This window comes from Sander lucioperca, chromosome 20, assembly GCF_008315115.2.
Source record: "Sander lucioperca isolate FBNREF2018 chromosome 20, SLUC_FBN_1.2, whole genome shotgun sequence".
Lineage (NCBI taxonomy): Eukaryota > Metazoa > Chordata > Actinopteri > Perciformes > Percidae > Sander > Sander lucioperca.
In genome coordinates, this window is record NC_050192.1 from 6,281,869 (window position 1) to 6,294,640 (window position 12,772).

At 41.6% G+C, this 12,772-nt stretch overlaps 1 protein-coding gene across 4 annotated transcripts in view; it reads right to left on the bottom strand.

Annotated features, from left to right (window-relative positions):
* Positions 1 to 12,772, bottom strand: part of ppfia2 (PTPRF interacting protein alpha 2) — a 228,351-nt gene that overhangs the window by 47,857 nt on the left and 167,722 nt on the right. For all 4 annotated transcript variants that reach the window (XM_035996395.1, XM_035996394.1, XM_035996396.1 and 1 more), the window contains 2 exons: positions 6,019 to 6,120; positions 1,967 to 2,131 (listed from right to left, as the gene is read on the bottom strand). In XM_035996395.1, the coding sequence (XP_035852288.1) occupies positions 1,967 to 2,131; positions 6,019 to 6,120 (267 nt within the window). The remainder of the gene's footprint in view (positions 1 to 1,966; positions 2,132 to 6,018; positions 6,121 to 12,772) is intronic.

Sequence of the window (12,772 nt, forward strand, 5' to 3'; positions counted from 1 at the left end):
AGTAAGATCCAAAAGAATATAAGTAAGGAAAAAAATAATTGAAAGACCAATGAAAATCATTTAAAAGATTAAAACCAAAAACCTAAAGTTACAAACATGAGTCAAAAGAGAATTTAAACAAGTGCGTCTTCAGCTGCTTTTTAAAAGCTTCAATAGAGACTGCAGAACGTAAGACAATAGGAAGGGCGTTCCACAGGTTTGGAGCCACTGCTTCAAAGGAATGGTCACCTTTAGTTTTTAAGCGAGTGCGTGGGACCACCAGTAATCTCTGGTTAGAAAACCTGAGGGACCTGCTAGTAGTGTACGGATGGGAGCAGGTCCGAGATATAAACAGGTGCCTGACCATGCAAAGCTTTATAAGTCAGAACAAGAACTTTAAATTGGATCCTGAACTTGATCGGAAGCCAATGTAATGAGTATAAAATTGGAGTGATGTGCGACAGCGGTTCCAAAACAGGTTAAAATTGTCAATAAATCTAAAGTTATGGCCACAGCAGGTGGACCGGAGCCAGATGTTTAGGCTGAGTAGTCAGCTGAAGGGCTCTGCGCACAGTTGGCAGGGGACCACTGATAAACACAGATTTCCCACAGAGCTCTAAAAGGCTAAAAAGGTTGTTAAAATCCTTCTTTTGTCAGCTCAGATTCTCGACGTGCCATGACGTTATTGCCCACATGGATTATCACCCGTGTTATGGAGGAGGAGAGAGACTGCAGTACACCGGGCAGTTTGTCCAGGAGGACTGGGACTGTTGCTCCCGGAAAACAGCGTGTTATGGCAATGAAAAAGAGCATGTTCCTGGTGATGCTATCACCCACTATCAGAGTTGTGGGGGAGAAGAGGGGGTGAGGAAAGTGAAAGAGGGACAGCTCATGGCAGGAAGGTGTACGAACTACACTGCATGACAGGACAGGAGAGTTTTGTGAGCTGCATCTGTACCGGGTGGAGGATTACCTGCCAGGTCCGGGTGAGGAAGCCCACCAGAGTGACGAAGGACGAATCCTGCGCCGAGCGGAGGAGGTCAAGCTCAAGGAGGAAGGCCGCCGAACTGACTTTCCACTGGGTTTTTTTAGGATCCTGGGCACCGTCGGCATTTTCCGCTACCAGCGGAGGGTGGCCTGTGGGGTTCACAGGCGTTGTGGATGCGACCTGGTCCGGTCGTAGAGGAGGTGCAGAGGCACCAACCGGGTGGACCGGGTTTCACCAGCTAAAGCGGCATAGCTGTTGGAGTGTCAGGAGAGGTGGTCCCATCAGAGCCCCTCTTGCGGCTGCGGACCACCATGTCCACCCAAGTTGACCCATGGTGTGGAGTAGCGCAGGAGGAGGGCCGCTGACAAGCGACAGGGTCCCACGCCACGGACTGCAGGACTGAGTCGAGCGAAGCCAGCTTGAGACTGTCCACAGGCCAGATTGATGTAACTGGACAGTAAAGAGTCCTTCTCCGAAGTTCCTCGGGCAGCCATTGGATGTCTTCTTTAAGGTTGGTTATTTGCCTTAAGTAGCAGTGCACTGTCGTCGTTAAAACCGACACAGCTCTCACAGGCCGTGGTGGATAGAGTGGTAGAGGTAGCAGTGGTAGCAGTAGCCATTGTAGCAGTAGCCATTAGTAAATGCTTCTCTCTTAGCATCAAAGTTTCACACAAGCTTAACTTAACTAAGTTCTACAGTACCAGGTTTGGTTTGTAGATGAGGAAGATTCAGACAGGACGCCGAAACTATTGCTGGTGCTCTGCTCTGGTGCTCTGAGATATGTCACCATCTCAGTGATTCTATAGGATAGCAATTGAGCATTTAATGAAATGGTTGCCAATTAGGTTAGATGGCAACATACAGTAATGTAAAAATGTTTGAACAGGGATCTCATAATATGAGCGGTTGATCTACCTCATTATGAGAGGACACACACATATATGGAAATCTGTGATGTCAAAAACATTGACACAAAATTTTGCTGTAATGAAGACTTACCTTCTCATCTAGGGCTTTATGGTGTTCGAACAAGGACTTGAGCGCTTTGAGGACCTCAACTTCACTGGAGACTCCTGAGGGAGACTGAGCCTGCCGCTTGACCACCGTCATGCGAAGTGACCGCTCGTGTCTTGACACCAGGCACTCCAGATGCTCCAGCAGTAGCTGAAGAGACACATGGGAGAAATCAATGTTATCATCATCATCGGAAAAAATTAAATCCTCGTTGCAGCAGTACAATGGTGTAATGGGAGAGAATCCAAATGTGTAAGAGTTTGCTGTTTTCCCTTTAAATTTATTTAAGAATTTTTGCAAGCACTGGCAGACTAAAACAAAGCATTAAAGGTCCCATGGCATGAAAATGTCATGTTATGAGGTTTTTCAACATTAATATGAGTTCCCCTAGCCTGCCTATGGTCCCCCAGTGGCTAGAAATGGTGATAGATGTAAACCGAGCCCTGGGTATCCTGCTCTGCCTTTGAGAAAATGAAAGGTCAGATGGGCCGATCTGGAATCTTCTCCTTATGACGTCATAAGGGGAAAGGTTACCTCCCCTTTCTCTGCTTTGCCCGCCGAGAGAATTTGGCCCACCCATGAGAAAGAGAGAGACATCATGGCTTGAAAACAAGCGAAGCATGGCAGTTGGTCAAGGCCACACCCCCACCGTCCACCTTGCCCCCCCACTCTCTCTCTTCCTCAATAGCATTTCAAGCTACAGACACAGAAATGGTACATCCTAAGTAAAGCTCATTGTGGGACTGGCTCTAGTGGCTGTAATTCTGCACCAAGGTTGAATTTCGGGAAAGAGACTTCAGATACAGTATTAGGGGACCACTAAGGCCTATATAAAAGCATCCAATAAGACCTTTAATGTGTGCTTTATCAGACTCACTCCTAGACCTCAAAGACAAATCAACAACATAATGAGGCCACCATATAAATAAAAAAAATACAAAAGTAATCCAAGTCAGATGTGCAGAAAAACTTTAGTTTTAAAGTGCATCCAACCTTTTTATCATCAACATAATCTTTCACATTAAATAAAAATAAACAATGTTATAATTATCATCATCATCCACATTGTTACAAATGGATAATTCCATTTAATTAAGGTATTAAGAGTCACAACCCAAGTTAATCATTTTAACAGGTGTGCATTAAGAAAATGTTATACACAACCAGTAATTTACAGTAATTATGTCCATTTTACTGTTAGGGAAATCTGTTGTACAAGTAGGTGCTTTTTAGAGTAAAGCTATGAAAGATGCAAGTAACTGCAAACCTTCCAGCATACTAGAAATGGATTATGCTAATCTAGGCTGCTAGGTACAAGATGAGCTGCAGAGTTGGTGGGCTGACTTCAGGAAAACTACACAACAACAATAGCTGGGAGTAAATAACCAGGATGTGACTGGGAGAAAGAATACCAGTTTGGCTGCAGAGATAAGACGTTATTCATTACTGTTTCTTGCACGTGTGAGATCAGTGTGTAGGATCATCTGCTTTCATTTCCCCTTGAGAATCATTGGTGCCAGATCACAGAAACACTGTAGCAGTTTTGTGGTAATGCAGATCTCAACACTTCATTCCCGCTTGGAAATTGTCCAAGGACATGATATTACATCCCCAAGATAATGATCTGGTCAGAGGATAAAGTTCCAGCTCAAAATGGCCCCCCTATTCTTTCCTAGAAAAAACCTCACTGGCTTCATCCCTGACATCCCTTCACTCCCCTAGCCTAAACATGGCTGCCCAACAGGCTGCAGATGAATTAAATGTATTTTGTGGTTAACCACCAGTTAGGAAATAAAGTCCCCACTTGGTATCACTAGTGACCTAAAAGGGGCTGCATTTTTTCTTACTCAGTGTGATGCAACAGCCATATTGCATATTGGTCATATCCCAATTCAAACTCTCTCACTTCATTAGCTTGCTCCCTACACAGGTTCAACCACAACTAAACAATTAACATCACATAGTTGGTATGATTTGCTTTTAACCCTACATTGTTTATATCAAGTGCACTACTTTGAACACTGTAGGATTACACAGGCAATTGTTTGTTATATTAATCCATTGTTTTTTTTTGTCTTTGTGTTACCTTGGTTTTTGGAGGGAAGTCACTTCCTGGTGGAGCAAAAGGTGTGGCTAACGGCTGAGAAAACTTAAATCCTGGAGCCATGTCATGGGGGGATTTGGGTTTAGTTAGTTTTGCTTTGTATTTAGTGTCCTTTTGGTTTGTTTGCTTGTGTGTTATTTGGTTTGGCCAAACCACTATATATGTCAGTTTGTTCAGTTAACACTTTGTTTGGTTCTTTTCTTTTATTGAGTATAGTTATGTTTTGCTGGCTAGCTGTTTCAAGTCTTTGTTCAAAGCTAAGCTAACCCGCTGCTGGCTGTCACAGTATAGTTACGGGATAGACATAAGAGTGGTGCTGATCTTCTAGCAGTAAGCACATTTCCCAAAAAGGCTGAACTTTTCCTGTAAGCCTGCATCCATATGTGGTTCCAAATAAAGCAACAAAAGTGGAGCAAAATGCCATCTCTAAATCAAAATCTAATCAAAAACATGAAGTCAGAGCATCAAGCATCTGGTTTATACCTGTTGCCAAGCTTTAAGAGACGTTAAGGGAAACAGTTCATAATGTTTTTTTCCCTCTTTGTTCTTAACTACTATTATATATAGTACTATACTACTATATACTATTGTATATTATTTTCCCTGCAGGATGGGGCAAACACAATTTAAATAGAAATAATTTTAGCAGGCAGAAGTGATCAGAATCTCTGCAGGAGTGGGTGGTCCTGTAGGAGTAAGTGCATGCAGGGTTGAAAAAAGACCCTGTGCAGACCTCTACTGTGGTTGAAGGAAGACTCGGTGTCTTTTCTCTTGTCTAATACAACTGTCTCTTGAAAGCCTCATTAGCAGCCATCGTGTCTACATACGTACTCCTGTGTCCTCCTGTTCGATTAATATGTTCATCTTTTATCTGTTGCTCTCCTTTTTCTGTGTCATCTTGTCTCTGCATGACTCCAGTCTATAAATGTACATGCATGTCATTTAGTTGTAATGCTTATCTAAAACAACCAATAAAGTCTCTCCACTGTCATCACATCTGTTGTCAGCTCCTCAGTCCAATGACTTTTATGAACTGTAACACCCTACCAGCGACAAAACCAAGCTTAATTGAAATTGCTTGGTAATTGCCCATCGGAAGATTCAAGGTGATAATAAAGTGAGGCGAAAATGACTTTTGTCTGTCCCCGTCTCTTGTTTCTTACCTCCCTCCTTTCTGTTTTTCTCAGTTGCTGTTGTGCCAAAATCTTCTGCCTCCACACAAAGAAAGATAGTGCAAGACTGAAAACCCACACTTAATAAGCAGTGGGGAGGGAAAACAGAGTCTTATCTGTCAACAGCAGAGTGTGCTTACTGCTTTAAAAAAGGAAATGTTTTTTATTGAAGACACAGGCCTTCAAGCTCCGCAAAATCGAGCTCATCTGCTAATGTCTTTAGTCCCCCCCCCCCCGGAAATACTTTGACCTGGACACTGCAGGGCATCAGTGCCATTTGGACTTTGTTTCACTGTTGAGCAGCCATCCATGTGAAGTTAGTGTAAAAATTGTTCAGGCAAAATGTGGGGAGCTAATGAGGTATACCCGGGCATTGGAAACAGACAGTGCGCATGGTTGCTTCAGTGCTTCTACAGCCTTTAAACCGTACCCACCTGAAAGCTTAAGCTTTCTCAGGACGCTCACTATCGTAGTGTGCAGCTGGCTTTTTGCAGCGGACATGAACATTTGTGGCAAGTCGGGAAACTATGGAGAAACTTGTGAAATACAAGTTTAAAACGATTGGATATGGAAGAAACAAGCATCATCATAAACTCCATTTCTGGTTGAAAATGTCTAAACAACAGTTGATCTTTGCCCACTGAATGCCTCAGAGAATTGTCTTGTTAAATCAGTGGCAGATTAAACCCCTTTGGCAAGATGAATTGGTTGCTGTGTAATCAGTTTAGTAGATGTTTTTAATGTGTCAATGCTGCCCTCACCCTGGTGTTGTTCCTCTCGGCTTTGAGCTCAGAGATCTCCTCCTCCTTCTCCAGCAGCTGCTCCCTGCAGGCGTTCAGCTCCTTGGTCAGCGCAGCAAACTCCTGAGCAACGCAAAGTAAGAAAAAGAGGGCATGGGTCAGCATCACACACACTCTGCAACAGCCCTCCATGGTGTAAGGTACAGTGATGCAATACAACATAAAGCAGCAGGGCTTGTAGGATGGTAGGTGGCTGTGAGCAGACAGTGAGGAATGAATATACTAAGAAGGAAATCAAATCACTGCAAGTAATTGATGTTACTTGCAGTTTTAAGGCTTCCTAGCAACCACAACCAAGTCCCCTTAGGAAAATGTGTCCTTAATACCAAACATCAAAGCTGCTGAAATAGACAAGAACTGTTCAGGAAAGCACAATTATGTGTAACTAAGTAATACAGTCATATAGACTAAGATTGATATAGACTTTAGATCACAATTAAGCTTGACCACAATGTCATCTCTTCTATTACAGCCTACAAACTTACATACAGTGAAAAACAAGATTTGTGTACATATTTTCGACATTTTAAATCAAACGCAATCTATGCAACACAATCAAGGTAGTTCCAGACAAGTATGGGTTAAAAATGACCAAAGAAAATGTAACAGTTCCTTAGTGACAGACACAGACGTAGGTTGTTCCCCTTCTGGCAAACACACTAATTTACATACAAAGCATATAAAATACATTATGTGTTATTCTTTTGTGTTAAGATGCTATTACTGACTTAATTTATCTAATATAGGCAACAGGTCTATTAAGAACAGGTCAGCCATGCCATTACATCTGGGAACAGAGGTTCAATCCATTGTACAATAAAGAAAAATGATTGAATGGTCTAACGGTAATCTGTGGGGATTGGCTCCATACAGTGGTGCAGACACGATGCCAGGTGTAGTAGATTTACACCTAAAGCACAGAGGGGCAGCACAAGAGAGTACTACAGACCGAGCACGGCACTATAACAGCTGAGATGATAGACCGTGTGGCTGCTGTGTGTGTGATGGAGCTGGACGGCAGATTGCAGTTTTAGTCATATTTTTTAGATAAATAATAAATCATTTCACAGTTTGAGCTCAACTTCTATGAGCAGATTAGACTGAAGGCCACACAATATGGAAATGAGAATGTAGGCATCACCAACAATACTACTACTACTACTACTACTACTGCTAGTACAGATGATAGAAATAATTATAATAAGCATAATGATACAGAAGATGAATAAGAAGAATAAAAAGAAAAAGGAAGAGGAGGGGAAATAATTAGAAGATGGAGAAGTAATAAGAGAAGAAGAGGAGAAGAAGTAGAAGAAGAAGGAGGAAGAGGAGGGTAGAGAATGAGGGGGAGGGGGAAAGAGAAAAAGGAAAGGAACAGGAGGAAGATAAAAAAGGTGTAGGAAGGAAGGGAAGATTAGGTGGAGGAGAAAAAGGTGGTGGGAGAAGAAGGAGGAGGAGGAGAAGGGAAAGAAAATGAAGGACGAGAAGAACGAGGAGAAGAAGAAGAAAAAAAAAGCAAGTTAAGGGAAAACAAAAAAGCAGGAGGGAAAGAAAAGGAGAGGAATGCTGTAGCTTAGAGTTCACACAGAGAACACACCACACTGTTCCACAGTCACACATCTTTGAGGGTTTGTCGCAAACATTCAAAAATATACAAGAACAAATGCAAACGTTTGCTTAATGTGACCAGTAATTCCGAAATGCACTGGCCTGTCATGACATTTCCTTGGTCTCCTCTGCCAGACCACCAGCTTTGCTCTCTCTGTGTGTCTCAGTCCATTTTTCTGCAGATGGATACTGACAAAAGATTTAAATACGCCTGAACTACAATTATACACCAATTACTGTCTGATCACCCTGCTACTCCTCTCCAGACCCAAAACACAAAAACCATCTCCCACCACTGTTGTTTTCCAAAACACTTTGGATCTACAAACTCACTCAGGAATTCGTAGCTATATGCCTGCGACAACCATCAGAGGAGGAGAGACAGCCTGTCGCTCAGAAAGACTTCAAACCTTTGTGCCCTTGATCCCAGTGTACATTATGCAGAGATGTCTCTGGAGTGGGTCATATCAGGCAGGTACAAAGGGATCAAATGGGACAGCTTGCGTTATATTTAATTTACAACTGGTTGATGTAACACAATAACCAGCATGCTCGGTGTTTGATTTCAGAACCAAAATGGGGAAATGTATTTATTTGAGCGTGCAAAATTGAGTATTGCAAAAGCCTGCTTCTCAATGAAAATGGGTTCAGTTTATATTGATTTTGCTCAATCCTTTCCACATAAATACTCAAGGACTACAACATTGATTGACAAAAGATTAATAACCCAGAGTAATAATGCACTATTTTAATAATGTTTTAGTAATTTGTCAAGAAAAAAGGTTAAATATCGGCTTGTTCTGGCTTTTTGGAAGTCCAGATTTGTTGCTTTTCTCTGTTTTATTACTGTAAATTAAATATTGTTGAGTTCTGGACTGTTGATCGGACAAAACAAGCAATTCAAAGACATCACCGTGAGTTCTGGAAATTCATAATAGCCATTTTTCAGTATTTCCTGATATTTTATAGACCAAACACTTAATCAATTGATTTAAAAAAAAAAAACAAAAAAAAAAACATGGCAAACAAATCAATAATGAAAAATGAATGATCATTAGTTGCAGCCTTGTTATTTTCACTTTACTTATATAGCACTTGTAACTAAATTAAAATGTGTTTGACGTAAAAATAAAATCATAAATCAATTCTAAAGAGCTGTCAGATAAATACAACTCGTAATCTCTATCTGAGTACACATTGTAATTTAGAGTCCGTACAGCATCTGCCCTTCAGGAGACAAGAACAATGACTTACAGGCAAACTCCAGGGAGCATGACAATATTGTATCATAGCTACAGTAGTGCAACAAATCCTTATAGATCTTATAAAGCAAAAAATCCTCTGCAAAGACACCATGAAAATCCTCAAATTACTACTGACTCTCACTCTGTATTATGAGTGAAGGCTTCCAAAAAGTCAAGTGGATTTACTTCTGTAATCACAGGGAGTCATACAATGCAGCGTACAGGCAGAGGAACAAGGCCTGATGGGATGAATGGTGTGACATCCCAGAGCTACAGGCTTTGGGCATGCTTGTCTTGGAATCTTTACTGAACCTGAACTCTGGTGGGACAGCCAACCAATCTGTATTGATCAGGATCAGATACTTTGGGATATTTCAGCATCTCAGTTAATTTACAAGTGGATTGCTGCAGGCTGCTGTCCGAGCAGCAGCAGGGGGTGTGAAAGCAGTTACAAAAATGTGGACGCCCAGAGCGGTCGTGGCTGTAAATGTTTCTGGCCTGTTGTCTTGGGATCATAACTAAATCAAAACACCTGTGTTCTCATGATCATGATTTCATTCTCTCCTAATTAATTAACTTTATGCAGTGCTCATGCCAGTTCATTAGATACACAATCTAATTCGATCCCATTCAACAGCCTTAATGCTGTCTGTCTGATGTCTGTATCATGAGAGAGCACAACTGGAAGAAAATCATTGGGGGCAAGGTGTGGTGAATAGTCTTTAGCTGGTAAAACATCAACCTGGGATCACATGTCTGTTAACAAGATGAAGCAGTCAAATTACTATATCATGCCACTTGAGACTACTTGACAAAACCAGGCTTGACATAGCCAAGACCAACACAAACCTAAGTGTAACTGGTTTACAAAAGTCAAGAAGCCAAATGTTAAACTGTCAGGTCAAATATGTCTATTATATGTAAGGGCTTGCTGAGTTAACCACAAGATTATCTACAGAGGAAAATCAGGTCAACTGTTACGACCCAGCTGTAACCATAGTAACAGGACATGGGGGGGAAAGTGTTGGCGTTGTAACCAAGTCATCTCTATTGAGAGTTGACCTATAATGGACCAAAACAATGGAAGGACAGAGAAAAAGATTCAAGATTTCTTTTTACATTTTATACAATTACTAAAAATGTGTAAAGAAAATACATGTTCCTTTATCTATATTATATATTACCATATATACATATTTGCTTTGCTATTTTCAGTATCCTATTGTTCTGTGGCTGTCAAAATGATCCACATTCTGCAAAGTGACCATCACACGTTTATCGGTGTTTTAAGCCCCCAACGTCTCCTTCCAGGCAGCGCTGCCTGGAAGGCACTAGGATTAGGCAATGGTTATGGTTAAGGTTAGGTGCCTTGAAGTCAACGGTCGCAGCACTGCCTGGAAGGAGACGTTGGGGGCTTAAAACACCATCAAGCCCATTACAATTCTATTCTATGCTAACTTATCTTGAAAATCACCTGAAAATTAAGCTATAGTCTCATTATAAAACACAATACCTCATTGCCATTTTCTAAACTTGGTTTGTACAGTAGATCAGGCACAACTAAAGAAGCTTAGAGCTTATAATCTCCCTCCCAGAAAAGTGTAGCTAATCACAGTCACCTCCCTTCAAGCCCTTCTGCAAATTGCATCCTTTGTTTTAATACTTGTGAGACCAAACAATCCCCTGCTAGTGCCCCAACGCTGCTGGTAAGCTTTGATTTCCTCAGCAACAGTATACAGTCTACTCTTTCTCTCTGGAGCTCTTCTTTAAACCAGCCATCTCAGAGCAATCTTTTCTCTCGTAGAGTTAAAGAAAAGGCCATGACCCCAGGGCGAGGAAATGTTTTTAAAACTGCCTCTTCTTAAAGGCCACACTGGCAGGAACTTGACAGATTATGGGCTCCACTGAAACAACATTTCACATACTATGGTGACTTCCAGAAGATCCACTAAATATCTGCTCTAAACTCATGGAATTATCTTTCCATTGCACAGAGAGAAGTTGTAACAGATGCGAGAGCATGATTCATAAAGCAAGTGGATGTTGGTTTGTGTGACACTGGGAGTGTTTGTAACCTAGCAGAGATCTTTTCTTGGCAGTCACCTACAGACAGCATGAAATATACTGTATATTCTAAAACTAAATTTATTTATTTACAAGTAAAATAAATAAAATTTATTCAAGTTTACCAAAAGCTTTTTAAAAATGAATGTCCCTTTCTTACACACTTCATCACACTGTGCTTGTGTTTTCTATTTTGCTGTTACTTGCAACATCCCCAACACACACAAAAATCAGTATAAAAAATAACTAAAACAATACGAAGTGCAACTTATGCTTAACCAGAGTTGCTTACAGTGTATCCTGGTCACACTGAATTATTCACAACAATGGAAATGGGGCAAATGGAAGTTTGTTTCTATTCAATGATATTTATTTTGCTCTATCTCTCAACTTAAACACAACCTGGTGCATTTTTATTCCCAGGAAACGCTGCCTCATAAATAACCTGAAAATGGGATAGTACGAAAGAAAAGATAGAGAGAAGCGAATGGCTGAATGCACTGTGGTGGAATTGGGATTCAGTGAGCAAGTAAAGGAGAAGAGTCCTGGTATATAAATAAAAAGGTGAAGATAGCACATACTGGGGATTGCGTGACAGAGCATCTTACTGTAAGCGCATCAGTTAAGTGGACTTTCACCTCTGCTGTGACTCTACAGGTCAAGGGTGATCGGTACACACACACACAAGACACAGACACAGACACACACACACACACACACACACACACACACACAAGACTGTTGGGGCCCTGGGGACGTTTCAGAACTCCCTCAGGGGAAGTGATGAGAGCAGTGCTGACATTCCTTTATGTAGCCAACTGTCGCCCAGCTGTGAACAGCAGTGACATCTCTTAACAAAAGCAGATCAGTGGTTTATGATAATGAGGAGGTTCTAATTGCTGAGTCGGCTGTTAAATGAGAAAAAAAATTGGTGTAAGCTACAGTATGTTAGGGTAAATACTGCGTAGCTTTTTAACTCTTTCTTTCAAAATGTTATCCAAGGTCATTTCATCAGTGTCACAGCTTTAATTTATAGTCCATCCAAACAGCTGGGAAGTATAACATTCCACTTGGATGGGCTGAGGCTTTGCTCAAAGCCTCTCTCTAGCACTATTTTACCCATGACCTGCTGGACCATTACCCCCCACACCTCCCTCTGTTCCCCAGATGTCATTACCAGGGCAAACTGCCTAGCACTGCAATATGTCAGGTTGTGTGTGTGTGTGTGTGTGTGTGTGTGTGTGTGTGTGTGTGTGTGTGTATGTGTGAGTGTGAGAGAGAGAGAGAGAGAGAGAGAGAGAGAGAGAGAGAGAGAGAGAGAGAGAGAGAGAGAGAGAGAGAGAGCATGGAGTCTGCCTAGAAGGTAAACTCTAAATGAGATGGTGGACAAGGTTTCCTCCCCGAGTGGTCCGACTGATTTTTTATTTTATACTGAGGTATGCTTCTGCAGGAGAGTCATGCTTTCAGGCTAAAAACAAACCCTGGCAATTGCGCATCAGTCTCAGGAGAGACAGAGAAGTGGTGGTGTGATTGACGGCACACTGATTCACCAAGTGAAACACAGAGAGCAGCTCGGGGAAAAAAAAAAAACTGCCGTCCGTGTGATGAGGACGCTGCCAGCCAAGCCTCAGGAATCTTTGCGAAGGAATGGATGATGAGCAATGTCATCTGAAACCAACAGCAGATTCTTAAAAGCCTTAAATGAGATTAAAAATGAGTCAGTAAGAGTGCATAGTGAATCTCTTCCCAAGAATAAATTAAGACAAATTCTGACAACTTTCATAGCAAGAAGCTTTGAA